Source organism: Caloenas nicobarica, chromosome 14 (genome assembly GCF_036013445.1).
Source record: "Caloenas nicobarica isolate bCalNic1 chromosome 14, bCalNic1.hap1, whole genome shotgun sequence".
Taxonomy (NCBI): Eukaryota; Metazoa; Chordata; class Aves; order Columbiformes; family Columbidae; genus Caloenas; species Caloenas nicobarica.
In genome coordinates, this window is record NC_088258.1 from 1,254,693 (window position 1) to 1,280,451 (window position 25,759).

General features: G+C 53.1%; 1 protein-coding gene across 3 annotated transcripts in view; it reads left to right on the plus strand.

The window, feature by feature from the left end:
* The first annotated feature begins 1,037 nt into the window (after positions 1-1,037).
* Positions 1,038-25,759, plus strand: part of PKD1 (polycystin 1, transient receptor potential channel interacting) — a 90,608-nt gene continuing 65,886 nt past the window's right edge. For 2 of the 3 annotated variants that reach the window (XM_065645258.1, XM_065645260.1), the window contains exon 1: positions 1,038-1,560. In XM_065645258.1, the coding sequence (XP_065501330.1) occupies positions 1,307-1,560 (254 nt within the window). In that variant the 5' untranslated portion in view covers positions 1,038-1,306. Of the gene's footprint in view, positions 1,561-25,335; positions 25,388-25,759 lie in introns of those variants that run through there. The other variant, XM_065645259.1, reaches the window with a different exon arrangement.

Sequence of the window (25,759 nt, forward strand, 5' to 3'; positions counted from 1 at the left end):
GAGATTATGAGCATTAAAAAAACATACTGAAAAGTACCTGCCTTGTTCTTCCTCCCTCTCCTAGATATCTGAATTACTTACTGCACTGTACCGTGTAACACACGCCGTACCCTACAGCTCTTACTGGATTCAGCGGCCTCGGGAATGAGCCCCAGCCATGGGAACTGAGCACCAAAAGCCTTCAGGGAGAGTGCAGGTGGGTGTTCATGCTCCCCTCTGCCCAGCGCCCCTGTGTGCAGAGGAGGGAAAGCCTTTCCCCATCATTTTGAGACAACCAAAGCGTCTCTCCAGCACAACTCCATGCTCATTGTCTGCCCCACCTCGTTACCAAGATGCCCCCCACCAGGATACCCCCTGCCCCTGGGATGCCCATGTACCCCCGGCCGGCCCCTGATCCCGGGATCCCCCTGCCCTGGGGATGCTTCCGTTCCCCAGGATGCCTGCGGTCCCCCAGGATGGCCTCTGCCCCCCGCGATGCTCCTGCTCCCTGGGTGCCCCTGCCCCCGGCATCCCCCCGCTCCCCACGATGGCCCTGTCCCCCGGCATCCCCCCGCTCCCCGGGATGCCCCGTCCCTCAGCATCTCCCCACTCCCCGGGATGCCCCTGCCCCCAGCATCCCCCCGCTCCCCAGGATGCCCCCGTCCCCCGGCATCCCCCCGCTCCCCAGGATGCCCCTGCCCCCGGCATCCCCCCGCTCCCCAGGATGCCCCTGCCCCCGGCATCCCCCCGCTCTCCGGGATGCCCCTGTCCCTTGGCATCCCCCCGCTCCCCGGCATCCCCCCGCTCCCCGGGATGCCCCTGCCCCCGGTATCCCCCGCACCACCTTGCCGAGCACGGCCCGGGGGCCGCCTGTCCCGGGCCCGGCCCGGCAGCCCCGGCGCGGCGGAGCGCTTCCCTCGCCCCGGCCCTCGCCGCCGCCCGGGGCCGGTCGGGGGGCGGCTGCGCGGCGGGGGCGGCGGGGCTGGAGCGGCGCCGGGTTTCCGCCGGGCGGGAGGCGGAGCGGCGGGGAGGCGGCGGCCGCGGGCCGGGCGGAGCGCAGAGCCGAGCGGCGCCGGGCCGGGGCTGTCGGCGCGGCGAGCGGGAGCCCAGCGGGCCGGGCCGGGCGCCGCCGCCGAGCAGCGCTGCACCGCCAGCCCCGCGGGGAGACGCCGCCATGGCGGGCGGGCGCTGAGGCGGGCGGCGCGGAGGCGGCGCGGAGGGGCGCGGAGCCGAGCGGCGGAGCGGAGCGGGGCGGGGCGCGGCCGGGCCCGGCCGGGCCGGCCGGGGGAGCGGCGGGCCGGGGCCATGCCATGCCCGTAGGGAAGAGATGCCTTTTGGAAATGGAGACACTGGATCACAGCGCAAACATGGCGTCCCCGCGGCGCGGCTGCCCCTCTCGGGCTGGTGCCTGCTCTGCTCCCTGCTGTGCGGGGGGCTGGCGGCGGCCCCGCAGCCCCCGGCCCCCGCCTGCCAGCCCTGCGCCGCCGGCTGTACCTGCAGCGGCCCCGCCTGCCTCGTCAACTGCTCAGCCCGCGGGATGGAGCGCCCGGGGACCGGCTTCCCCGCCGCCGCCACGGCGCTGTGAGTACCGCGGGGCGGGGGGCTGCTCGGAGCTTTATCTGCCCTCCAGTTTTCCCTTGTTTTGCCCTGGGCCGCGGTGGAGATGGGACGCGTGGCAGCAGGGACAAACACGGAGAGAGACATGGCAGAAAGTTTGCCGGGAGCCCGGTCGGACACGGGCAGGAACGGCCCGAGCGAAGCAAAAGCAAAAGTTGGTTCAGTATGTGTTAAATATGCGAGCCCGGCTTCAGCTCGGGGAGGGCGGGCTGGCGGCCTCCCCCGGCCCTCCCGGCAGTGGGGATGCTCTTGGCTTCGCACCTGGACAAGTGTTTTCGGGATGCAGCCCAAAGCGGGTCATCTCGTACCGCCGCCCGTGCCTGGCCAGGGGCTGGCGAGGCGAGGGGCTCGCTGGCCGCGCTGGCCCCCGCTCCCAGACACCCCACGGCTGCTGGGTGACCCGCAGGAGAACGTTCCCCGTGGGTGCGGTAAAGCCTGCGCCGCAGGGGCGGGAGGTTTTGCGCCAGGAGTTTTAATTTCTGAGGTTCTGGGGGAGATCACAGTAAGAGGATGGTGTCGGGAAATGGGCAGCTGGACGTGGTTTAAATACTTTTTAACAGCAGATCCAAAACACTCAGTTAACAAGTTCACATAAAAACTTTCCCCATGGCAGCGCTAGGGTGGGATGTCAGTTGTGTTAGTGTCCGGATGCTGATTTTGTTGTTTTGGGAAAATCGGTCAGAAAGGGATGTTTCTTGGAGGGGCATTAGAACAGTCCGTATGGTCAGTCACTTAAAGTTACTGCATGATGCAAAAAAGAGGCTTTGGGGAAAAGTATTTTTAAAAAAATTATTTCTGAACCTAAATTTGTTTTCCTTAGGGAGCAACTTTTTTGTTCTTGAGGAGACAAAAGCATCGAGTGATTCATGTAGGAGAGATGACGTGGGGCCTGGCACAGTAGAAAAATTGCCCTTGAACTAATTTCTACTGGTATTTAAATGAGTTAAGGGTCTGCTTTTCTATTTGAATATTCTTAACCAAGTTTCCACTTTTTAGTGTCAATATAGATTAAGGGATATTGCCGAAGTTGCCAAGTACCAAAGTAAACATTGAATTTTAGATTGGCAAGATATATCTAGACTGACTTCAGGGAAATGTGCACATCTCTAAGTCCAGCAGACAAGGTGATTTCCAACTGTTTTCCTACAAGATACATCTAGACTTTTCCAAACAAACTAGCCGTTGTTTATTGCAGAAAGTCCCTAGCTCGGAAAAACTGATTTTTATTGAGGGGTTTCTGCATCGTATGGTCTGTTGTCAGTTGGACGCGGGGATCTACAGCTCTGCAGACTGAATGTGCCGTTGCGACAGAGCTGGAACGTGCCAGCGCTTCGCTGGTCGCTGGTAGAGCAGCCTTCTGAAGACTGTGATGATAAGGCCTTCATTTGGCTTTTTAAGGATTTGGGGTTATTACAGTGTGTTTCTGGGATTATTAATTTTGGTAGTAAATGTTTGAGACTGTTTATATTACTGTTGTTTAGAGGCGTTGAGTTGTAAAAGCTCCCAGAACGTTTTGGATTAGATCCTATTCTGCGACGACAAATTGAAGTTGGACATAAAGCTCTTGCAGGTCAACAAAACAAAGTGGGAAGGGGAAATCTGCTACAGCAAGTGGTAACCGGGCGGGCAGGGGAGTGTTCGGGACATCCCGCTCTGTTCACAGCGCTGCCGAGAGCTTTGCTCTGCCGAGGGATGGGTGTCTTGGGAATCCGTCTGTGCAGTCACCGTGCAGCCGAGGGGTCTGCGCTGGGAACATTCCGGTGTGAGATGCGCTGGAGCGCTCTGGTGTGACACACGGGTCCCCCCTGCTCCTCCGTTTGACCTCCCGAGGATGAGGAAGAAGGGACGTGTCCTTACGTTGTCATTATAACCATGAAAGATTTACGGATTAATTTCTGTCGGGGACAGAGGGACTCTGGCTTGTGACATGGGGAAGTTATGCAAGCGGTTTTGTCTATTCATGTTCCCTTTACTGAACGCTGACAGATAAAGTAAATAACACTTTTAGTGATTTGCTGTCTATTCTCTCACTAGAGGAAAGCATTTTTTTAATATCTCAACAAAACATTTTTTTTATTAGTCTGAAATGAAAGCAGCCTTTAGGAAGCCGAGTTCAGAAAATTGGGGCTGCCGAAGGTCCCAGATTCTGCGGCGGGCGCGGGTTCTGGCAATCGCACTCAGCAAATGCGGCACCATAGCTCTAGAAGTAAGGCCTAGGAAATGAATTCCTCTCGTATCCGACATTATAGACGCAGCAACTTTGAAGAAATAAATGCCGTTTTCGGCAGCGCTGTTACTAGGAGCACAGAAGAAATGCCCCATCCAAAGAATCACTAAGGAAATGAGCCGGGCTGCTCGCAGACAGCCGTACCTGGCTGGGAGCAGTCTCCAGGCAGACGGAATGGGAATATTGGCCCCCTCCCATCGCCAGAGTCGGGTTCTTGAAGTGTAACACAAAGTCTGGCTGGAATCAAGAGCAAAGTCTGTTTTTCCAAATAATCTGCAGTGCGCAACATAAAAAAAAAAAGAACCCACCCAATACTTCAAGAGCAACAGGCTTCAAGTGGCAGCATTTGCACTTCTGAGTTTCTCCATCTGCAGAACGCTCTGATCTGATCTCTTTTCAAGTGCTCTGCTTTCAGGGCTACCGGATTTTGTTCGCATTTACTTTGAGACTCAGCTGTTTCATGAGCTGGTATCGCTTCTTTCATTCCTCAACTGGAAATAAACCTCAAAGATTTTCTGACTTTCCTTTGCAAATATTGACTGTTTCTGACACATCTTTAGTATCGTGATAGTTTTGAAGTGGAGATTAGAATCTCAGTTTAAAGAGTGGAGCTGAAACTCCGGCATTTTTCCCTCGTTAGCGCGGAATACTGTTGGTGGATGGGTGAGGAGCCGCTGAGCTCGGAGCTCGGCTGTCACCACGTCCTGCAGAAGCAGAAGCTTGGCAGATTTGCGGGGTCAGAACTTTCATCCGAAGCCCAGCGGGGTTTTTTGTGGATTTGGCGGTGAGCCCTGGGGTTGCAGTGCCTAGCCGGTGACCTCACCTAAGCAAACCTTCCGAAAATAAACAGATTTTATGATTCAGGAACGTACAGTCTGTGAGATTTTAAATTTCAAGAGTTGGCAACGATTGGTAGATTTTGCTGTTATGTGATGCAATAAAAGCCTTTTCAAGGCTCAAGGTGTCTTCAAAAGCTATCAGGGGGAAAAAAGTCCAATTAAAACTAAAATCCAGTTCAGGTAAAACCAGAAGTAGTGGCATGTCTGTACAGTAGTGCCCAGTCCACAGAAGCAAAATAGCTTTACTGCTATTCCTAGAAAAAACTTAAACCAGCCTGGAATGTCATTCTTATAAGAAGCCATATCCCCAGTAAAAACAAAGCTGTGTTTCTCTTTTGTAAGAAATTCTGGAGGGGGAAAAAGGCCCAAATGAGGTGCTAGAGGAATATTTTGCAGACGAGATTCATTCAGCCCGGGGAAGGGACCAGTCACACAAGCAAATTGTAACTGTAGTTTGAGCACCAAACAAGGAGGCAATTCTGCGTTATTCTATCAGCGCACAATGGTCTCTGGTGTTAATGAAGTATCACCGTCATGTCATTGCAACGGCACAAGCAGAGGTCTGCCTTGGTTGTTGTGCTCCTTCCTAAAGCTGCAGAGGAATTCAAGGGCTGTTCCACGACTGAGAAACTCACCCTTTTTAAAATTAAAACTTCGAGAGCATTTTTGATGGTGTTTAAAAGTGTACTAACAAACCTGTCCTGCTAGGTAAGAAGAGGAGGCGTTGGAAGGCGTTCCTGCTCCGGGGCAAAAATTGCAATTAAATAGTCCCGGGCAGCATCAGTGTGTCTCGCGCCCTTGATGCTAGCCCAGCGTTTAAAGGTTTTGTGATTTGCAATTCGGCGCAGCCAAACCTACAATCCCTGGTAGTGACAGAAAAGCAGGCGTTAGGAAACCGTAGCGGGACATCCGGCTCCTCGCCCTGGTGGGACGGTGGTGACATGGGACGCCGGCTCTCTGCCCGCCTCATCCTTTGACATCTGGTGTATTTTTTACCAGGCACTGTTTGCATTGATTTTCCCCTGTATTTCCTGCAATTTTTGAGTTTATCGGTGGTGTCTTTCAGCCTGTGGCTTTTCCCCGGTTGGAGCAAGCATTTTCTCCAGCTGAGGAGCCCCCGCCAGGTCTCTCCTGATTCACTCAGCTGCTTTCGTTCTGCTCGCACAAAGAGGGGTTTTAAAAAGAAAATCACTCCCTCAGAAGGCAGGGCGAAACAGACTCGCGTGGTTTGTTAATGCTTCTCTACCTGTTTGCCGTTTCGTGGGATTCCTTGTTTTATGTCTTGTCTTGCTGCTTTTTCTGCTCTGGAGTTTCCGTAACGCGTTTCTGCGTCATCCTTTCTACGTTTCTTTGAGCTTTGTTGTCCTTTGCTTAATTGTTGCAGTTCAGCTCGATTTTTCAGTCTCTTATTTACCCCATATGTCTGCAAACATTCCTCTGAGTTGTAAATAAGTGAATAAGAAAGTAAGTGGGGGTGAAGAAGGACAGCTCAGGAGCAAAAATGTGCTTTTTGCAGTGCCGGAGAGCTGCACACAGAGAGAGGTTCTTGCTCTTACGGTGGGGAGCGTGGGGGACACGGCACTTGTGAATTAATCCCTCCGTAGCCAACAGCACGATCCAGGCAGTCGCTGTCAGGCTTAAAGAGAAAATTTCTGTCTCCTCCACAGTGGAAAGTTGGCAGCTCCGCTCAGGGGCCGCGCTTACGGAGCTACTGCCGTTCGGAGCAACGGCTGCTGCCCCGCGTCAGCCCACCCTCCTCTCGCCCCACATCAGCCCGGCTTTCTCGCCAGGCTTTGCTGAGCTCAGACTAAAGGCTGGAAAGCTGCAGCAACCGCAGCTGCTGCCCGCGCTCCCCTTGCAGCCTGTGCCGCCTGCGCGGCCGTCCCTGCCGAGCATCGCTGCCCGGCCCAGCCGGAGGGTCAGCTCCGGAGCAGACATCCCCAGCCCTTATTTCTTAACCTGCCTTTGCAGGAAAGGATTAGCTTGTTTTTCACATGGAAGGGCTGTTGTTTACTTAAGTAATGCTAAGTAAAGCTAAGTTGGCATCTCCGTTTGCCAAAACTAAAAATGTCAAATTGAAATATAGTGTTCTTACTTTGCACAAAAAAGCAAAAAGCGTATGATTACAGCCATTCCCATTTTTTTAAGGGATAACTATTATCAGGAAGAGCATCCACAACATGCAAGTTGACCATCTATAGCATTTGTGGTATGTTATTGGGACCCTGACCAGTAAACGGATTCCGTCCTCACTGTCCAACTCCTCCCTTTCCCCCAAGAGATTGCATCTGTTTTGATGATGTGCTACCGCTGGATTTAAACAGAGGTAATCAAACCAAAGCATAATATTCTTCAATCAGCTGTTTCTGCCAGTGTGACAGTAAAAATAGTTCCCCTCAGGTTAGGAACGAGTACGTCTCTTTGGCTTCCTGGCATCAGGCCTAGTAAAAGCTTTAATAAGCTGAGATCAGAGACGAAGTTTCAGATGTGGCACGCGGTCTTGTGTTATTCTGTTTAATCCAGCGTCATTTTGGATGTAATTAGCAACCCGCGTTAAGATGGCGCGATACGCCGGTTCGGTAACAGCGCTGGATGGAAGGAGATGACGATGTTTGTTCACTGTGTGGTGACGAATCTCCCACCTACGGCATTTTTCAGCCTGTGGGACGATCTGTAGTGACACGAATTCCGAATCCAGGCCGGGACTCAGCCAGCGTGTTCCTGTCCGTTCGAAGTCGCAGCTGGACACCACGCCATGGCCCGTCTCCCTCCCAGCGGCAGCGGGCAGCTCGTGTTCCACGAGCCGTACAGGCGGCTCCGGGCACGGAGAGCGCGTTTGGCTCCGTGCGGTGCTGTTTGCCGTGCCTGTGGTGGAGTCGTGAGGTCTCAGCGCTGGTTTGGAGCTGAGATTGCCGGACCCTGTGCCCCTCCTTGGACAATCATCACCAATGGCACTTGCGGGTCCCCAGCGCTGGCCCCCGCGCAGCTCCGCTGCGACGTCCCCTGGCAGCACCTCGGCCTGTGCTCGCAGGGGGACCTTCTGCAGATCCAGAGCAAAAACGCAGCTTTCCCTGCAGCGGAGGGAGACAGCAGAGCCTCTTCTTCCTCTCCCTGCTGCGTGGGGTTCTGTGAACACCTTTCCCTGCTCGGTCAGGGGGCACAGATCCTGCTGGGAATGGGTTAAATAAAATGGGTTCTGCTACAGCAAATGCTTCATGGTGAGGGAGAGGTGGGAGTGGCTCTCCAAAAAGAGGATCTGGGGTGTGGGTTGAGCCCTCCTGAGGGAGGAACCGGGGAACAGCTAAGCCTGGGAAAGCAGAGCCCAGACTAATTGTGCTGGCCAAAGTTGTGAGTTCCTCTCGCAAAGCCTCGGGAAGGGGCTGGGCTGAGTCCGGCCTGAAGGGCGAGGGTTTGGGTTTGGGTCGGGTTGGTGGCAGCACCTGTGTCTGGTCGCATCAGGGACCGCGTGTGGCAGCTGCAGGTGGTTCCTGCTGCTCTGCAGACAGACCCACGGGGTTTGCTGGCGGGCAGGGGAACGTGCTGGGAGCAGAGAGTCCAGGGCATGCATCTTTTACCTGCCGCAGTGATGTGAGCACATCGGTCCCTCTGATAGCTGAAAAAAACCCCACGATCGTTCCTTTTTGTGTATTTATTTTTGTAAGGCAACCTCGTGTTGCTTGAAAGAGCACTGCAGAAGTGGCTATTTTTGTACTGCTCCGTTCATCTGCTTGGCTCACAGCTGGGCTCGTTGTGTTTTCGGGGTGGGATACGGCTTGGCCTTTCCAAGTGTGGCTTGGAAGAAACAGATGTTTCCTGCCTCCGATGCTCCCCGGTGCCACACGTCCAGCAGCAGGACATGGCGCTGGCACCCGGGCCCCGGCCGCGCTCCCCGGTGCCCGTGAGCTGTTTGCGGAGCTGTCGGCAGAACTGGCCACACGAGCGGTGACATCGAGGGGACGCACGTGGCTCCCCCAGGAGCCGGCTCCCCGGTCTCGCCGGCGGCGGGGCCGGCGTGCTGTCCGATGGGGCGGACGGTCGCAGCCTTGCTGGCTGCTGTGCTCCTGCTCAATGGCTGTCACACACACAGGCAGTTTGTGGGCAGAGAGAACCGTCTGGGCCGCGCTCTTCAGCCAGTGCCAGGCAGTCCGTGGGGTGATAAGGATAATAATCACGGGCCCATCCTGCGCCGTGCGCTCCCAGCACAGACCGTGTGCCGCCTTTGCCCTCCTGGGCCTTAGAGAGCTGAGGGAACAGATGGAAACCCTAATGAGATGCAAAGTAGAGAGTCTCCGAGAAGTGTTGCAGCCTTGTTCCCTCCACTGAACTATGCTTTTACTCCCTCAGACACCTCTGTTTATGCTGCATTTCGTGCTCAAGAGGAGGAGTGGGACAGGGGTTTTGGGACAGGGTCTTGCCAGTGGGAGTGGGGAGAGCCGGGCCCAGGTTGGCCAGAGAGGTGGTGGATGAAGCATCCCTGGAGACATCCCAGGCCAGGCTGGACGGGGCTCTGAGCACCCTGAGCTGGTGCAGATGTCCCTGCTCGTGGCAGGGGGGGCACTGGGGGAGCTGGGACCGTCCCATCAACCCAAACTGTTCTGTGATTCTGTACTTGCACAGGAGCATCATGAAGACCCTGTGAGGAGGGTCCAAGTCAAAAAACTGCCCTTGCACCCAGGCACAGCACAGTTAAAAAGAAAACTTCTCCTATTTCCTTAAACAAAGCAAAGCACTGATCTGAAATACGGTGCAGGGTGATTCCCTGGGTGAAGACTTTCCATTGGAAAAAGTCTTGGCTCCCAACCAACCCTCTGTAAAGCAGGTGTAGGGGACGGCTCATTATTGCTACCTGGGCGATTTCCTAGAAGGGGCTGTTGCAGGAGCAACAGGTTGCTGAAGCCATTAGTCGGGATCACTTCTACATAGTAAAAAGAGGTTCCGCGTCCTCCCGGCCAGAGGTGGCAGCTGCAAGTAGAGCGCCACTGAAATGAGCAATGTGACGTTGGCCAGAGATTCATAAGTAATTAATTAAATCTGTGCAGATCAAAGGTTTCTATCAGAGTGTGGGAACATTATTTTACTCCTACAGAGGGAAAACATGAAGTCACTGGCTTTGTGAACTGAACTCTGCCTAGATTTGCAACCCCTGATTGCATGGATCAGTGCAAAGTTTGTATCAGAAGTCTTAAAAAAGTTCATATAGACAAAACTGAGGTGGTAAGACAAAAGCTGGAAGAAGCCAAGGATTACATTCTGTTAGTCTTTCAGATGCGTTAAGGAAATTCACTGTAGCTAAGATACGCGGTGGATTGTGTTCCTACCAGCGGTATGTAATGGCTTTACTTAAGAAAAGAAGAAAAGTGCTGCCCCTTTGTGCAGTGAAGCTGTTCCGGGGCACAGCCGGTGTCGGGGCAGCCCGTGGAAACAGGGCTGGAGCTGCCTGGGCTGGACCGGCGGCTCTGCTGGACCGACAGCCCCGCTCCCGAGGTCTGGTTTACAGAGAACACACCCCATTTTTTGCAGGGAGTGCCAGAAGCATCACTGGTTCTTGAATCTGCATTTTTCGTACAACACCAAGTGACTTCAGTAGCCCAACAACCAGACCCCAAACTCTGAGAGCCTTCGTCCTCACTGCTGCCTGTTGTCACTCATTGCACCCAGCAATTAGCCGTTTCTTGAAAAGTTTTCTGCCTTTCCAGTGCTTGCTGGAGAATGGACTGTCAATGCCACTGTCCTTGGACAAATTAGTTTCTGATTACATGCACAGATTGCGTCTGATACAGCCATCAATTTAAGTTGCGTCACCTTGGATTTGCTTTGTGACCCCACGTTATGCAGCCAGTCAGACTGGAGTGTTGCTCTCTGGCATAGTTTAGAATTTGCAGCATTTAAGTGTTAATTACAACGAGCCATCAGATCTCTGAAACAAGCCCGCGGAGCCCACCGCTGTCCTGTCCTCCTGTGGATCAGCTCTGATGCATCCAAGCCTGTAGCTTGACCCCATGGCTTCAGAGAGAACTGGAAGAGGAGACCGAGTTTGGAAATTAATCCCCAACACCCGTGTTCCCACAGGATGCAAAGCTTCCCCTGAAGTAGATGCACTCTCTGGCTGTTTGGGAAAGACCTGTTGTAAGTCATCCGAGGGTCCTGGATCTTTTGCGGGCACGCAGCCCTGCTCCAGATCCTCTCCTCTTGCAGGTGGTGGAGCAGATGAGCAACACGGAGCAACTTCTTGTGCATAACTCCTGTCCGCTCCCATGGCGAGAGGAGGTGGCAGTGGAGCCCATGTTGCGTTTATTGGCTTTCCATGCAGTTCCTGGGAGCCGGTAAATCCTGCAGCAGCCGCAGAGGCTGTGCGCAGCACAGTGTTTGAGGCCAGGGCTTGCTCCCCCTCTGCCCTTCTCCCCTCCCTGTCGGGGAATTGCAGCGCGTACCTTGGTTTGGGAGAGAGCCGAGCTACTGGGGGCAGTGTTGTCTAACAGCTGGAACGGGAGGGGAACGCGGGACTCCTGGATTTGGTTTTGTTTTCAGTTCTGACCCTGGTTGTGTGGGCTGGGCTGTGGTTGATTCCCCCACGCTCCGTCTCCCTCCCTGCGCCATGGGGCTGGTGCTGCCTTGCCTCGCCTCGCGGGGGTATTGTAGCGGTTATTGATGGGAATTAAATGCATGCGCTGGATAAATGCTTGGCTGCTGGATAAATGCCCTGGATTTCTGATTCCTACTTGCTTGGTGCTCTGCCATCCTTGTGAGAATTGGGGTTTTATGTGTGTTGCGCTGCAAGCCCTGGGCAGGGTTGGAACCTTGCAGGGCTGGGTGCTGTACATGAACATAGCGAATAACAGACCTTATTCTCGGGATCTTGCAGTAAGAATAGACAAGGCAAAAGAAAAAGGAAGTCTTCCTGTTTTTCGGCTGGGTAAGGCTGTAAAAGCTTTGTGCTCAGAGGGAGTGAGGGAGTTGCCCGAGGTCACACAGGGACTTTGTGTCCGAGCCCGGCGCTGAGCCCTCCCAGTTGTGCGAGGGGCAGCTGGGTGTGATGAGCACGAGCGCTCGCACGTGCGCGAGGGGCCGAGCTGACGTGAAGGGCTTGCGGCGTGCGCTGACTTGCTGGGGTGCACAGATATCTGCTGGGAAACAGCTGCCGGGCTGGGCTGCTGGCAGCAGCGGGTCCTTTCCAACAGGAGCCCCTGAACTTCATTAGTCGCCAACAAGCAGCAATGCATCCTGCCGCCTGTGCAGTGTGACATGATGCATGAACTGCAAGCGATTGATCTATGAAGGCAAGGGCCGTCCCGTGGGGTAGGAGGGGTTTGGTGGGTGTTGGGTTGAGCTTTACCACCGCGAGCAGGTCTGGTGGGACCTGTGTGTTCAGCCAGGGTTATGTCTGAAAAGAGGTTGTAGCGTGGAGGGGGTTGGTCTCTTCTCCCAAGTAACAAGTGATAAGATGAGAGGAAACAGCCTCAAGTTGCGCCAGGGGAGGTTGAGGTTGGATCTTGGGAACAATTTCTTCCCCAAAGGGCTGTGGGGCATTGGAACAGGCTGCCCAGGGCAGTGCTGGAGTCACCATCCCTGGAGGGGCTGGACAGATGGAGATGAGGTTCTCAGGGACATGGGGCAGTGCCTAAATTAGGTTAATGATTGGACGTGACGATCTTGTGGGTCTCTTCCAACCAAAACAAATCTGTGATCTGGCTGCCACTGGTCTGTAGCATCTGCAGCCTGGCAGAGCTGTGTTTGCTAGTGCTAATCCCAAAGGCAGCACCACCGGGCTTAGATGGGGTTCATTTTGGAGTGGGGAGAGCAGCACCCAGCCCGTGGATCCTTTGCTACCTTGTGCAGAGCTGTCCTTGCTCCATCCCCTGCTCCTGGTGCGTGCGGAGGTCCGGCCTCTGCAGGGCCGTGTCGGGACCGTTCCTCCGTGGTGACCTCCAGGAACCAGGATTCACTTGGGGAAACTCGGCGTGACAAGAGGAACAACACTGCATCATGGATTTGTGGCAGGGTTCTGGATTAATCATTACTGCACTTAATGTGTTTTACCTCAAAGCCAGAACCGTCCGCATCAGCTGACCACTCTGCAAGTCCAGCCAACGGAGTATCAGATTTTGGCATGGCTTTGCTACCTGGAACTGGGGTTTCTGCGGGGGAATGGAGAGCAATGGTTAATAGGTAGGATGGAGTTAATCATTCACTGAATTCCTGAGCTACAGACTCTCTCCTCAGTCTTTTTTTTTTTTTTTTTTTGGTGCATTGCTGGAAAGGAAATCGGGGTATGTGGAGCAAAACCATACTTAACAAGTCACAGTAGCCCTGGTGTGTGCAGGATTTCTTGCCTTTCGCTGAGGGTGGAGCTCCCCTGTGGCAGCAGATGCTTGAATAACCTGATAGAGCTGAGCAGTGCTGGGAAATGTGATATATCTGCACCTTTCACTTTGGCTGCTTGGGCCAGAGAGTGCAGAAGGAAATGTCTGGCCTTTCACCGCCCTGAGACTCGAGGCAAAGATTTGTGTTTTTCTCGCAGCAGTCAATGGCACCACCAGCAACTCAAACAGAAGTGGGAAAACTTATCTTAATTAATAAAATAGTGAGGATGCAATTACTTACAAGAGCCCAGCCCTGCCAGCCAAAACATGAGTCAGCTACCTCTCATAAATCTCAAGATAAAAATTAAACCAAAAAAGGCCAAATGTTGTTGCCTTCTGGGTTTTGAGCCTGAAGTCTCGTGTAGGAGACATTTGGAGGCATCTGTACTTCTCAATAGGGAGATGCAGAGGGGAAAAAAGACTTCAGCAAAATAAAAGGGAAGGAAAAAAGTAGAGATTATAATTTAATGTCATGATTCTAGGGAAGCCACCACTTCTCTTAGGGCAAGGCTGAGTATAACTTCTAATTCCCTTTTTGGGGTAAAAGTGGGTCACCTAGAGGCAGCTGCCATGGGACTGGTACAGGCTTTGAGGCTGCTAAAGAGGCAGCCGAAATCTTGAGGGTCATTTTTGGAGGATTTATCGTGTGATCAGATGGACTGTGTGACATTTCTGCTCTTTAGAGGTAAATATTTAATCTGTAGGTTTAATGGGAAGGGCAAGTTCCTCCAGCTCCCTCTTTGATTTCCGAGGTCTCGTCCATCCTTCCAGCCTCACCTTCTCTACGTGCTCAGCTGGGATATCTCACCAATATTTTTCTCGGGACTCCGGTGACAAATTGTGACTTGAAGCCTGTACTGTGTAGGTGTGAGAGCAGATTCAGACTTTTCCTGTGCCTGTAGAGCTTGTGAGCCTCTGAATGCCAAGTCCAAGGGCTGGTGCCAGCCCCTAGTGTCTGCACATAACAGACGTGGACGGACACTTGTGTAGCCGATTGTTTCCCATTTGAAACTACAACCCCCAGTTGCTCACTGTAAATTACCGAGACTGCCCACGTGGAATTTCATTAGGCAGCATAGTTAATGGGAGAGCAGAGGGAGCATTTAAAAGCGTGTTTGGTGATATGTTGAACTAAGGGAGATTTGTCTAAGAGTACAGATGCCATTAGATGGGGAAATCTTGCTGTAGTTCTGTTCCCCTCTTAGGAGCCAGCAGTTGTAGGGTTGGGGCTGTTTTCACATCCAGAAAGGCAGGTTATTACAAGAAAAGGAAGGATTTAATTTACTGACAGTTTCTTGCCTGGCTTTTTCTGAGATTTTCAAGCTCCCAGGTAGGATGAGCATCCTGACCCTCTCCAGGATGATGGAATCCATTGCGACCCTTTCTGGGATGATGGAATTCATCCTGACCGTTTCCAGGATGATGGAATCCATCCTCACCCTTTCCAGTGTGGTTGAATCCATCCCGGCCCTCTCCAGGATCCTGGAATCCATCCTGACCCTTTCCATGCCCCTTATCTGAGAAAAAGCCGCATTTGCACATCCCGTGTGCTCCCTGAGCCAGGGGACGCGGCAGCTCGTCCCTGCACCTCCCCACTCGCAGGTTTGCTGGGGAATTCCTGTCCCAGCACACTGTTCGTCACCCCCCTGCTGCTCTGCTGCTCCGCTCTGCTCTCCCGTCTGCAATGACAGGCAGATGGAGCCAAAAAAAGCCAAACGAGAATGGAAAACAACCCAGTTGGTGTTAGTCATGCTGCAGAATGCGTTAGCAGTTCAATAGTGGCCTTAAACACCTAGTGGGATCCAATTTAAACCCATAAAAGTGAGGAAGTCCGGACTTGGAGCCTGTTCTTCTACCTGTGTAAGCAGCCGTGCGTGTAGTCACTGTGGCACAAGCAGCCTGGGAAGGCATTGGGATCTCTTTTTGCTCCATTAAACAATTGTCATTTGTTTCCAAGGATTTGATTTTGTTGCTCCTCCTGTTTCATGCAGCAGGAAATTAAAAAGAACACCCAGACACACGAGAGACCTCAGACACAAATTTTTATTTGCTTCAATGATGCTGAATGTGGGAGCTGGGGGAGCAGATAGCTTCACAAAAATGTCATAGGATTTGATGGTTCTGAATGTAATAGAAATGAAATCCATTCACTGGCACCTGAGACCAGGCGATCGGCTTCTTTGTGACACATGGGGATGCTGGTCGCACGTACCGACCCCTCCCTGCGTTCACAGCCCCGGCTGCAGCGTGGCCGCCTGATTTCAGCGCTTTGCCTTCCCCCATCGCTGCGTCGGCTGCAAACCTCGGCAGGATCCCTCTGTCTTCAAAGGCTTCCAAACCCTGCAGGAGCTGGGGAGCTGGCCTCCCTGCGAAGGACCCAAAATACCTAATATTCTTCAGAGTAGCCCCTCAGTCTCCCCCCGTCTTTCCCTTCCAGGGTATCAGGAGAGGCGAGGAGTGAGGAGGGAGCTTTGCCAGCATCCCGCAGCATCCCCGGGTCCCTCCGCCCGCGGCCGTGCCGCTCGAGAAGCATTTGCCAGCCAGGGCCGGCAGCTCGCAGGAGTTTTCTTGGCAGGAGGGTGTGGAAAATGTTGGAAAGGAAAATGGGAGCAAAGGCAGACTGTAGCTCAGTGTGCCTCGGGATCGGCCGTGTGCGCGGGGCTGGGCAGCTCAACTGCAGCGCGCGCTCCTCGTCCCCCTGCCTGGATGAAACCTTTTCGGTCACTGCTCTCCTTGCAATCCCTGCATGCTCCAAATTTTATTTTATTTTAAGGGAAACAGTAGCTCTTTTGACAGCCTTCCAAGGGATAAGATGGGACAGACAGACTACTTATCAGGAAAAGCCTCAGGGTCTTGGTCTTCCTGAACCCACGACTGACACAAAGCACAGTTTCCAGTGAGTCTAATTTGCTGTTTGTATTGAGAACCAGAGAGAGGGGCACAATCAGCGGGGGCTGATGCTGGTTGCGTAGACGTGACTGGGCAGCGATCCCAGTGTGACTTGACCAAAGAAAGGGCTGTTTTTTTATTTTAGTACATGACCCGGGACCTTTTCTGACCACAGGTGCCCGGGCTGTGGTTTCCCCTCCATTCCCAGCAGCACAGCGGAGGATTTGGTCCTTGCTCCCTGGCATCCCTTTCCATTCTCCTTCCCATCTCCCCCCTGCGTTAGGGTGGATTGCCGCTGTAGAGAGCGGTGGCTGGATTTCAGCAGTGGATTACACGACCCCTGTGCTTCAGTGAGTTCCGTTGGTAACGTCCTTCTGGACCCGAGAGGAAGAGGGACGCTATGGAAACGTAACTTGTTATTATTATATGGGAATGAAATTTGTTATTTCGTTCTTCTGCCTCGGTTTGTGATTACACCATGGAGCAATTTTTAGCCTTGGCAAGGAGGTGATTTAACATAAGACCAAAGATGCAGCTTAACTCAGTGTCTGCCATAAATCCTGAGAAACGTTGGTGCCGTCTGGGGCTCCGTGTGCCTCCAGAACCGGGCAGCTGTTCCTGCAGCCAGCAGAGCTGACGTAAGGTCTGATTTATGAGTGTGATACTTCTTGGCGTTGCTGTGGTGTCCAGAGCTTACCGAGGATGTTTACCAGAGCCCTCCAGACTGTGGATGGAGCCTGGGGAGGGATCAGGCTGAACTTGGTGTCCTGCCGTGCCAAGCCTGCTCCTCGGAGCCCTCCAGCCTCCGGTGCTGGGAGCAGCGGTGGTGGTGGCACAGAGCACGCTGGGGACACGGAGCACACTGGTGGCACAGAGCATGCGGGTGGCACAGAGCACGCTGGGGACACGGAGCACGCGGGTGGCACAGAGCACGCGGGTGGCACAGAGCACACGGGTGACACAGAGCACACGGCTGGCACAGAGCACGCTGGGGACACGGAGCACGCTGGTGGCACAGAGCACGCTGGTGGCACAGAGCACACGGGTGACACAGAGCACACGGCTGGCACAGAGCACGCTGGGGACACGGAGCACGCTGGTGGCACGGAGCACGCGGGTGGCACAGAGCACGCTGGTGGCACAGAGCACGCGGGTGACACGGAGCACGCTCGTGGCATGGAGCCTGCTGATGCACAGAGCACACTGGTGGCACAGAGCACGCTGGGGACACGGAGCACGCTGGTGGCACAGAGCACACGAGTGGCACAGAGCACACGGGTGGCACAGAGCACGCTGGTGGCACAGAGCACGCGGGTGACACGGAGCACGCTCGTGGCATGGAGCCTGCTGATGCACAGAGCACACTGGTGGCACAGCATGGCAGAGCAGGCCACATGTCCCTGCTTGCTGGGGACACTGTCCTTAGTGTTTTATTGGGCTTGGCATTGCTTGGGATCATGCTCTTCTTTCCATTTTGCACAGAGCAGATTTACTGGTGGTTTGTATTTACTGCTGACACCCTCTTACACAATCACCCTTGTGGTTTTTTATCTTCAGCTTATGAAGAATAGGGTAATTTTGTATTTAATCATTAAAATGAGACATAGCCCAAGACAGTTGCCCGAACCTGGAGCGAAGCACCAGCCTCCCCAGAGGCTCCTCCGTTGGCACCATCCGTGTTCCGCTTTGAGTAGCACTGTGCCAGAGAGGGGACTCAACGCTGTTTCTGTTTTACTGAACAGAAAGTGAAACAACAACGAAATCAATCTGTTTATAGCAGAAAAATAATCCATGAAGTGGGAGGAGTGTAACTTTTTTTTAAGAGATCTGTCTCTGCTCCAGTGACATCTGCCCTGTTAAGTCTCTCGTGGTTTGTTTCTCCTCTCTTGGTGTGCGCTTTGACAACCGTGTGATGTTCTTTTCTTCACAGAAATGATTGTCGGGCATTGGAACAGGCTGCCCAGGGCAGTGCTGGAGTCACCATCCCTGGAGGGGTTGGACAGACGGAGACGAGGTTCTCAGGGACGTGGTTTAGCGGTGGACTTGGCAGTGTCGGGTTAACGGTTGGACTTGATGATCTTAAAGGTCTTTTCCAACCGAAATGATTCTGTGATCCTGTGTGCGATGGCTTGATGTGTTAGCGGTAAGCGCCTGTCGTTCAGGTGAATTGTCAGAGAGCCTGGTGCTTGGGAACGTTGGAGAAAACCAGCCGGTGGGAGCCCCCTGGGGTGCTGAGCCCCCAGGCACCGTGTCGCTCCCAGCGCATGCTTGCATGGGGAGTTTTATGCATTTTACACCCTGCACATATTGACCTGGGAAAGAAATGTCTCTTGGCTTTGCAGATGAAAAGAAAAAAAGAGAAGTACATGGTGTAGGCTGCTGTTGCAAAAACTGCAGGGAAGGGATGCTTGCCAGAGAGAAGAGGTAATTAAAGAAAAAGGGTGGCTGTAGTAGGAAAAAAAAAATGCTGATTGTGAATCATCAACTGTCTGTGACTTTCCTGCTGTAAAAGGTTGAATGGTCCAGTCTGTGTATTTGTGCTGGCAGTGAGTGATCCCTACAATAACAGCCATGCTCTGTTTAGCTTTGCTACTATGTGGAGGATCTGTGCCAGGACTTATTGGAATCCCCCAGGCAGGCATTAGAAGGTCTTTTAAAATTTTTGGGGGGGCAGTGGGAGCTAAAACCCGTACTCAGTCTCCAGAGAAATTGGCTTTGTTTAAAAAAAGATCCACAGTAGGATGCTGAAGTGTTGCGAGATGTTTAATACAACAGCTTTTAATGCGATCAGGAAAGGAATACCTCCCAGGAGTATTTGCAGGTATTAAATCATTAGGAAGATTAGCAGAGTTGCAAGGCCCTATTTTTTTTCCCCTAGGCAGTTTATTCTCCATAATGATGTTTTAAAAAAAGGATTACAGGTGTTGGTCCCGTAGGAGAAAGGAACCGACACTGTAGCCATCCTCCCGTTGACAGATCACTGACATGACCTGAAGTGAGTGAAATGATCCTGTATGATGTTCTCTCACAACAAAACCAGACCGGCAGCCCCGTGCTCACAGCGCGCACCTGGGGGTGGCAGAGAAACCTGGCACAGGCTGTGCTGAGCCCTCGTGCCTGGGAAGGGCTGGATGCCCCGACAGCAGCGGTGGACACGTCCTCACCAGCAAACTTTCTGGCTATGTTCGTGGTATCTTCAGCCTGATGAATAACAGAGCTTTGCCTTTGGTACTGCTGAGAGAACATCTCTTCCTGAGGGCCCGCGGGCTTTTCTCTGGTTGCTGTAGCACAGGACTCATTTCCCTTACATACTCATTTCACTTCTTCTCTTCCTGCTGCTGGTACAGCCTGCCAAACATTTTGTTTCTTCCTCCCCCGTAGATGTGTCTGCATCCACTGCTGTTTGTGTTCCTTTAGAGGCCTTTTGCATTTTTTTTCTTGGAACGTCGGTTGCATTTTTATCGTGTTTGGATCCTGTGGGTTAGAGATCACTGCACAGCGCGGGGCCGGGGGGGACACTGCCCCAGTAACGTCCCCGTTCTGTCACCTGCCCCACGGCCGTCAGGAACAGACCAGGTTGGTCTCGCTCCTGAAGTTCAACAAGGACAAGTGCAAGGTCTTGTACCTGGGAGAACATAATCCAGGAGTGCAGCACAGGCTGGGATCTACCCGCCTGGGGAAAGAAGGCATCGTCCTGCTCTACTCGGTGCTTGTCGGGCCACCCCTGGAATCCTGAGCTGGGTTTTGGTCCCCGCTGTACAAAAAGCTGTGGCCAGGCTGGAGAGGGGCCAGGGAAGGGCCACAAAGATGATCCAAGGACTGGGAAGGCACCAGTGAGGAAAGGCTGAGAGAACGGGGCTTGTTCAGCCTGGAGAAAAGAGGCCGAGGGGAGAGCTCGTCGTGTTTCAGGGGTGGGTACAAAGCAGCTGGAGATCCCTTTGGACAAGGAGGCCCATGGCAAAGACGAGGGGCGATGGTACAAGATCCTGATTGAACACAAGAAGGAAATTTTTCCCGATGAGGACAATCAGCCATTGGAATAACCTCCCCAGGGAAGCGGTGGATTCCCCAGCGGTGGACACTTAAGATTCAGCTGGACAGGTGCTGGGCCAGCTTGTCTAGACCGGGCTTGTGCCAAGAAAGGTTGGACCAGATGATCCCTGAGGTCCCTTCCAACCTGGGATTCCATGATTCTATGAAATCGAGCACCTGGAAGAAATGTGGACCCCAGACCTGGCCAAAATCTCTTGAAAGAGCCCTCACAGAAGGGAACGCATGTCCCCATGGCCAGTGTCAGCGTGGCAGGGCAGCCGGTGCTGGTCCCTCATCTCCCGAGGGAAGGGGACGGGGACACGGAATGGGGACGAGAGCAGCCGCGCTCGGGCGGGAGCTGGGCGAGCATTACATAAGGCTCCGCTCCTCTCTAGAGACGTTCCGATGATTAATTAGAGGCTCTGGCAGCCGCTTCCCTGTAATAATATTTTAAACATTACTTTTCCACTGGTCCTTGCCAGCAATCGTTATTTTGCGCTGTGGAGGCTGTAAAATTTCACTTCAAGGATGGGTTTCACTCCCGTTACAAAATGTGTCTGGAATGTGCAGATGTTTCCTTCAGGGAATCGCGAGCCAATCCGCTCTAACACATCATCCCGACGGGGAGGACTCAACGCGCTAAGCAGCCCCGTTTGCAAAATCGCAAACAAACACACACACACACACACACACACACACAGGGCCCTGCGGAGCTGTGACCGGGCCGGGCATGGCCCCCAAACCCTGGTGATGTGCAAACCCCGCGGGGTGCAGAGTAACCTCCTGCAGGTACCCAAGGGTGCACGTGCCCAGGACAAAGAGGAGTTGCTCTAGATGTGGCAGAGTTGGAGAAATTGGAGAGACGGGCTTTAGTTGAACAACAACAACAACAAAGTTTGCATGGAGAGTGCAGAACATTGAAATACGCTTTTTATGGAACAGTCACCGGTGGATCCACCGCTTCCCTGGGGAGGTTATTCCAATGGCTGATTGTTCTCATCGGGAAAAATTTCCTTCTTGTGTTCAATCAGGATCTTGTACCATCGCCCCTCGTCTTTGCCCCAGCAGTTGGGACTTCAAATTAAGGCTGTAACCGTCCCTGGGGAATGTCTCAGGGGCTGGTCCTGGTTTTGTCGGAGGATCCAGGAGATCACTCATGTTTTTCAGTTGTTTATGGGATATCTGGGCTGTGTTTGATCTGTGTCGAGCTGTGTTGCTCCAAACCCGCCTCTGTGTTGTGGGAGCCCTTGGGACCCGGAGCATCTCCAGGGAGCACCTCAGCTGGGGCGCTGGGCAGGTTGTGCTGCTGGGTCTGCCTTGGTCCTGACCTGCACCTCGGGATTAACCAATATACAGGGCTACCTTGTACCCTGCATAAAAACCAGCTAGAGCCTGTAGGAGAAGTGAAGGCCCTTATGGATAATAAATATACATGATACAATACTGGGAAAGAGAAATATTGATAGTGATGAGTATGGACTGAGAGCTCAAGGCCATCAAACACTGATAAGCAAGGGAATGCAAGGAAAAGTCTGTGGCTAGTGAAGTTGGGAAGAATTTTTCAAGGATATTGGGAATTCAAGGAGTGAAACAATACTGGTCTGTTAACATACGGACGTGGTCAAATTATCAATGAAAATATAGAAAAGGCAGGACTGTTCAGTAAATATTTCTGTTTTCTTTTTTGGAGAACAGCCAAATGATGTATTTGTATCGTATGAGGATGATGAAACACTTTCCAGTCCAACAGTAACTGACGAGGATGTTAAACAGCTGCTGTTAAAGTTAAACCTTCTTAAACTAGCAAGTTCAGATACTTTGCATCCAAGAATTTTGAAAGATCTCTGTGAAGTTCCCTCTGGGCTATTAATGTTCACTTTTAGTCAGTGTTTGGGCAGTAGGGAAATTCCCAAGAACTCGATCAAAATGAGCATGGTGCCAGTGTTAACAGAAGGTATATGGAATGGTACAGACATTTATTAGCCTGGTGTCCCAATTTTGTAGCCGAAGGAGAGGCAATAGAGTGCTCAGTGTGGACATCAGCTAGAAGTTAAAGGGGATAGTGTAATTAGTGGCAATGAACATGGAAAATTCAGTTGTGGAAAATAGATCTCATGAGCGTCTGCCTTTTAAAGTGAGTTTACAGATGGAGTAGATGAAATGGTGACGTTGATGTAATACACATATGACTTCTGTAAGGTATTTGACTCAATGTCACATATATTGGTCAGAAATTGGAATGAAAAAAATCAGCACTACATGTATTAAAAGGATTAAATACTGGCTTCAGAATGTAAGAATGAACTGGAGACCCTGTGCTGAGCTTGTTGCAGGGAAGCCTCAAAGAGAGATTGCTGACCATCTGGGCAGCGCGTGTGTCAAAACAAGACAGGAGTGACGCTGGGCTGAGCTGCCAGGGCACAGAGCAGGAGACGCAGCTTTGCTGTGGCTGGAGACCCGGCCGCAGAGCCGTCCCTCACTGAGGAGGCCGCAGAAAGCAGATCCAACACCGGGATTGGAAGGAAAACGCAAACCGCGTTGTGCTGCAGCCGCGGTTTGGCCAGCTCTGGGGTCCTGAACATGCTGCACGTTTCGTTTTGCTCCACGTTCCCCAGGTCTGTGGATTTTCTGTTGCAGAGGACTGTGAAATCCGTGGTTGTGCTTTGCATTGTTTTCACAGAGCAGCACCGTTTATTTCGTGCTGGTTTTAAACATATCAAGTGCTAATGTGACTGCCCCAAATCCCAGAGTTCTTTTTGGAGAAGAAGAAAATAAGGAAAGGGCTCAGCATCTCTCCAGCACAGGCTGTGCTGCAAAATGTTGCCTGGACCTGGTTGGCTGTCTGGTCTGGTTGTTTTCCCCATCTCAGATATTTTTAGTTAGCAGCCCATGCTATGACTGAAGGGTGTTGGTGAGAGCCTGGAACAGGGAATCTCTTAAATAAAAAGGAATGTTGTTGGTAAAACATATCAGAGATGGAAATCAATTGACAGACAGGGCTAAAATACACACAAAGATGTTTTTCTTAAGCAACCACCCAGGAACTTGGAGAACTTGCTGGTCTGTTAGAGATTGCTGTTAGCAACAGGTCGGGCAAATTTGTACTGTCAGCTGCAAAAGGAAAGCGTTTGAGGGAGAGTTATCGCCCGTGGGAAGTGACTGTCGGGATCTGCTGCGGGACCAGCGTTACTGGGGGTGGGTGGAAATTCGGGTCCGTTTCGGGTCTGTTTGGGCAGCGAGGCGGGTGCTGCAGGTGTGTGCAGGACGAGGTGTGAGACCCCGGGTGTCCCTGCTCCGTGAGCCCCGCGGCAGCGGCGGGCTGGGGGCTTTGGAGCAGGACCTGGGGGCTGGTGCTCAAACTGTGCAGGAGGAAATGGCTGCAGAACCGGTCGGTGCGGTGCGTTCGGCTTCGTGCTGCTCTGACAGCGGGAGGTGCAAGCGGGGAACACACCGTGCTCATCCCGGGCTGCTCCCGCGGCCGGGGATGAGGGGACACGGTGACACTGTCCCTCAGCCGCCTCGTGGCCTTTGGCTGTGACACCTCCCGTGTTCTGGACGCAGGGTTCCCTCCTCGTGTCTGCTTTACCTGCCGCGTGTGGGCGGCGTTGGCTGGCAGGCGATGTTCCTGCTGAATCCTCAGTCCTTTGTGAACCCCCCTGTTTTGCTGCCCCGGGGCTTTGTTTTCCCCTTGTTCGTGTCTGGCTGACAACATACTGACTGTTCTCCCAGCGCAAGCAATGAGAGAAGAATTTCCCAGCTGTTTGGAGAAATGACTTTTGATGTGATAGTGTCATATCAGTCTCGCTCGCTGTCAGCTGGCTCCGAGTCTGAATTCAGCTAGGAAGTGTCATTAACTTTGTACTGATCTCAGGACGTTTCAGATGATCAGGGTGTCTCTGGTTCACAATTCTCATGCTGTATTGATGCCCAAGTTGTTCCACTGTTCCTTTTGGGATACAAACGACGGATGCCCCAGAAGGTTTCCAAGGAAAAGGAAAACCAGAAGGTTTCCAAGGAAAAGGAAAACCAGAAGGTTTCCAAGGAAAAGGCCATGCAAATACTTTTTTCCAGCTATGTCGGTGTTTGCAAACTGGACGTCTGCTTTGGAGAAGACGTTCCTGGAGTTCTCTGCGTTTCTTGGCGCTGGTGTCAGCTCAGCGACGTATCAGCAGCATCCAGCACCTCCTGCATCCCGTGAACCTCGCCGGTGGCAGAACTTACGGTGCCGGGGGAAAACAACATTGTGTTTTTGTTATTTCTCACTGAGAAAGAATATCCCTAGAGGACAGCTATCCAAGCAAAGGCCTCACATTAAAGTAAATACAAATAGGATAATAAAAAACCAGGACCCGGAGATTATCTACTCCATCCCCTCTCCTGGTGGTGAATTAATACTGACAATGCTTAAACATTTTTTGAAAACTTTTTACTTTCTGTGAGGAAGATTAAGCACTTAGTAGCTCAGCTGTGTAATTCCTAAATTACAGCTTACAGAAGACTCACTTTTCATGGTAAAATGAAATATGGCTGGGCTTTGAACAGGCTGACTCGGAAACACTGGGTTTTCAAGGGACCAGAGCTGTGTGTCAGCACGCGGGACGTGGGGGCTCCCTGGACAGATGCTTTTTTGGGTAAGAAGTGGGTATTTGCGTGGACAGTGGCTGGCTTTGGGCTCAAGTGTCTGAAATGGTCTGCCTGAGCTCTGCCCCTTGTGCTGGGAAGACACTTGGTTTTATCACATCTTTGATGTCCTCGCAGGCTTCCCATGAAACAAATGTATATTCACGGGGCTGACATGTAGCTGGATGAAACTGCAGGCAGCATGTTTACGTGCAGCACTAATTACGGACATTAACTTTATTTAAATATTTAGGTTGCTGCTTTCCCAAGCTGCAGGTCTTCCCTGTTGCCATCTCTCAGCGCGATGTTGCGGAGCAGAGCGGGGCTGGGGCTCGCCTGGTGTCTCAAGCCTTGTTTTGTGCCACGTTGAGTCACCCTTTGGAGCGGAGGGCAGGACCACGTCCAGCTCCTGTCACTGCTGCCCCTGCTCGCTTGGGTGGCTCAGGAGATGGGACCTGGCGTGAAAAGCCTCTCTGAGGGTGGCCGTCCCTGTAGCCAGCTCCCTGTCTCCCGGGGTGCCCTGCAGCAGCTCCTGCTGACCCCCACGAGCACAGGAGGCCATGGGGAGTCCCCAGTGCCCCCTCGCCTTTGGCTCCGTTGTTTCGCTGTTGGGAAGGAGGAGATGAAGTCAGTGGCAGGCTAAGAATAACTTGTAAAATGAGCCGTGCTGCGGGTCCCCATGCAGACAGCAGCGCTCGGGTTCCTGGGAGCCCCCGGTGTGAGGAGCCCCCACCCAGCGCTCCTGGCCGGGGAGGAGGGGGACGGAGCGCGTGATGCCATCGCCTGCGAGCCAGCCCTGCCAGAACATGACGTCGCTCCATGAGGTAACACGTCCCCTTTGTTCGAGTGGCTTCATCCCTGGGCCGACTTTATAACCATATTTGGGAAAAGTCTGCAGAAGGCTGCTGGCTGCGGGGATCCGAGGAGCCGTGCTCCGAGTCTCAGCTGCTCTGCAGACAGCTCCCACCTGGAGGGTGGGGATGCCCTGGCCGTGCTGGGGATGCCCTGGTCGTGCTGGGGATGCCCTGGCCATGGTGGGGATGCCCTGGCCGTGCTGGGGATGCCCTGGCCGTGCTGGGGATGCCCTGGCCATGGTGAGGATGCCCTGGCCGTGCTGGGGATGCCCTGGTCGTGCTGGGGATGCCCTGGCCATGGTGAGGATGCCCTGGTCGTGCTGGGGATGCCCTGGCCATGGT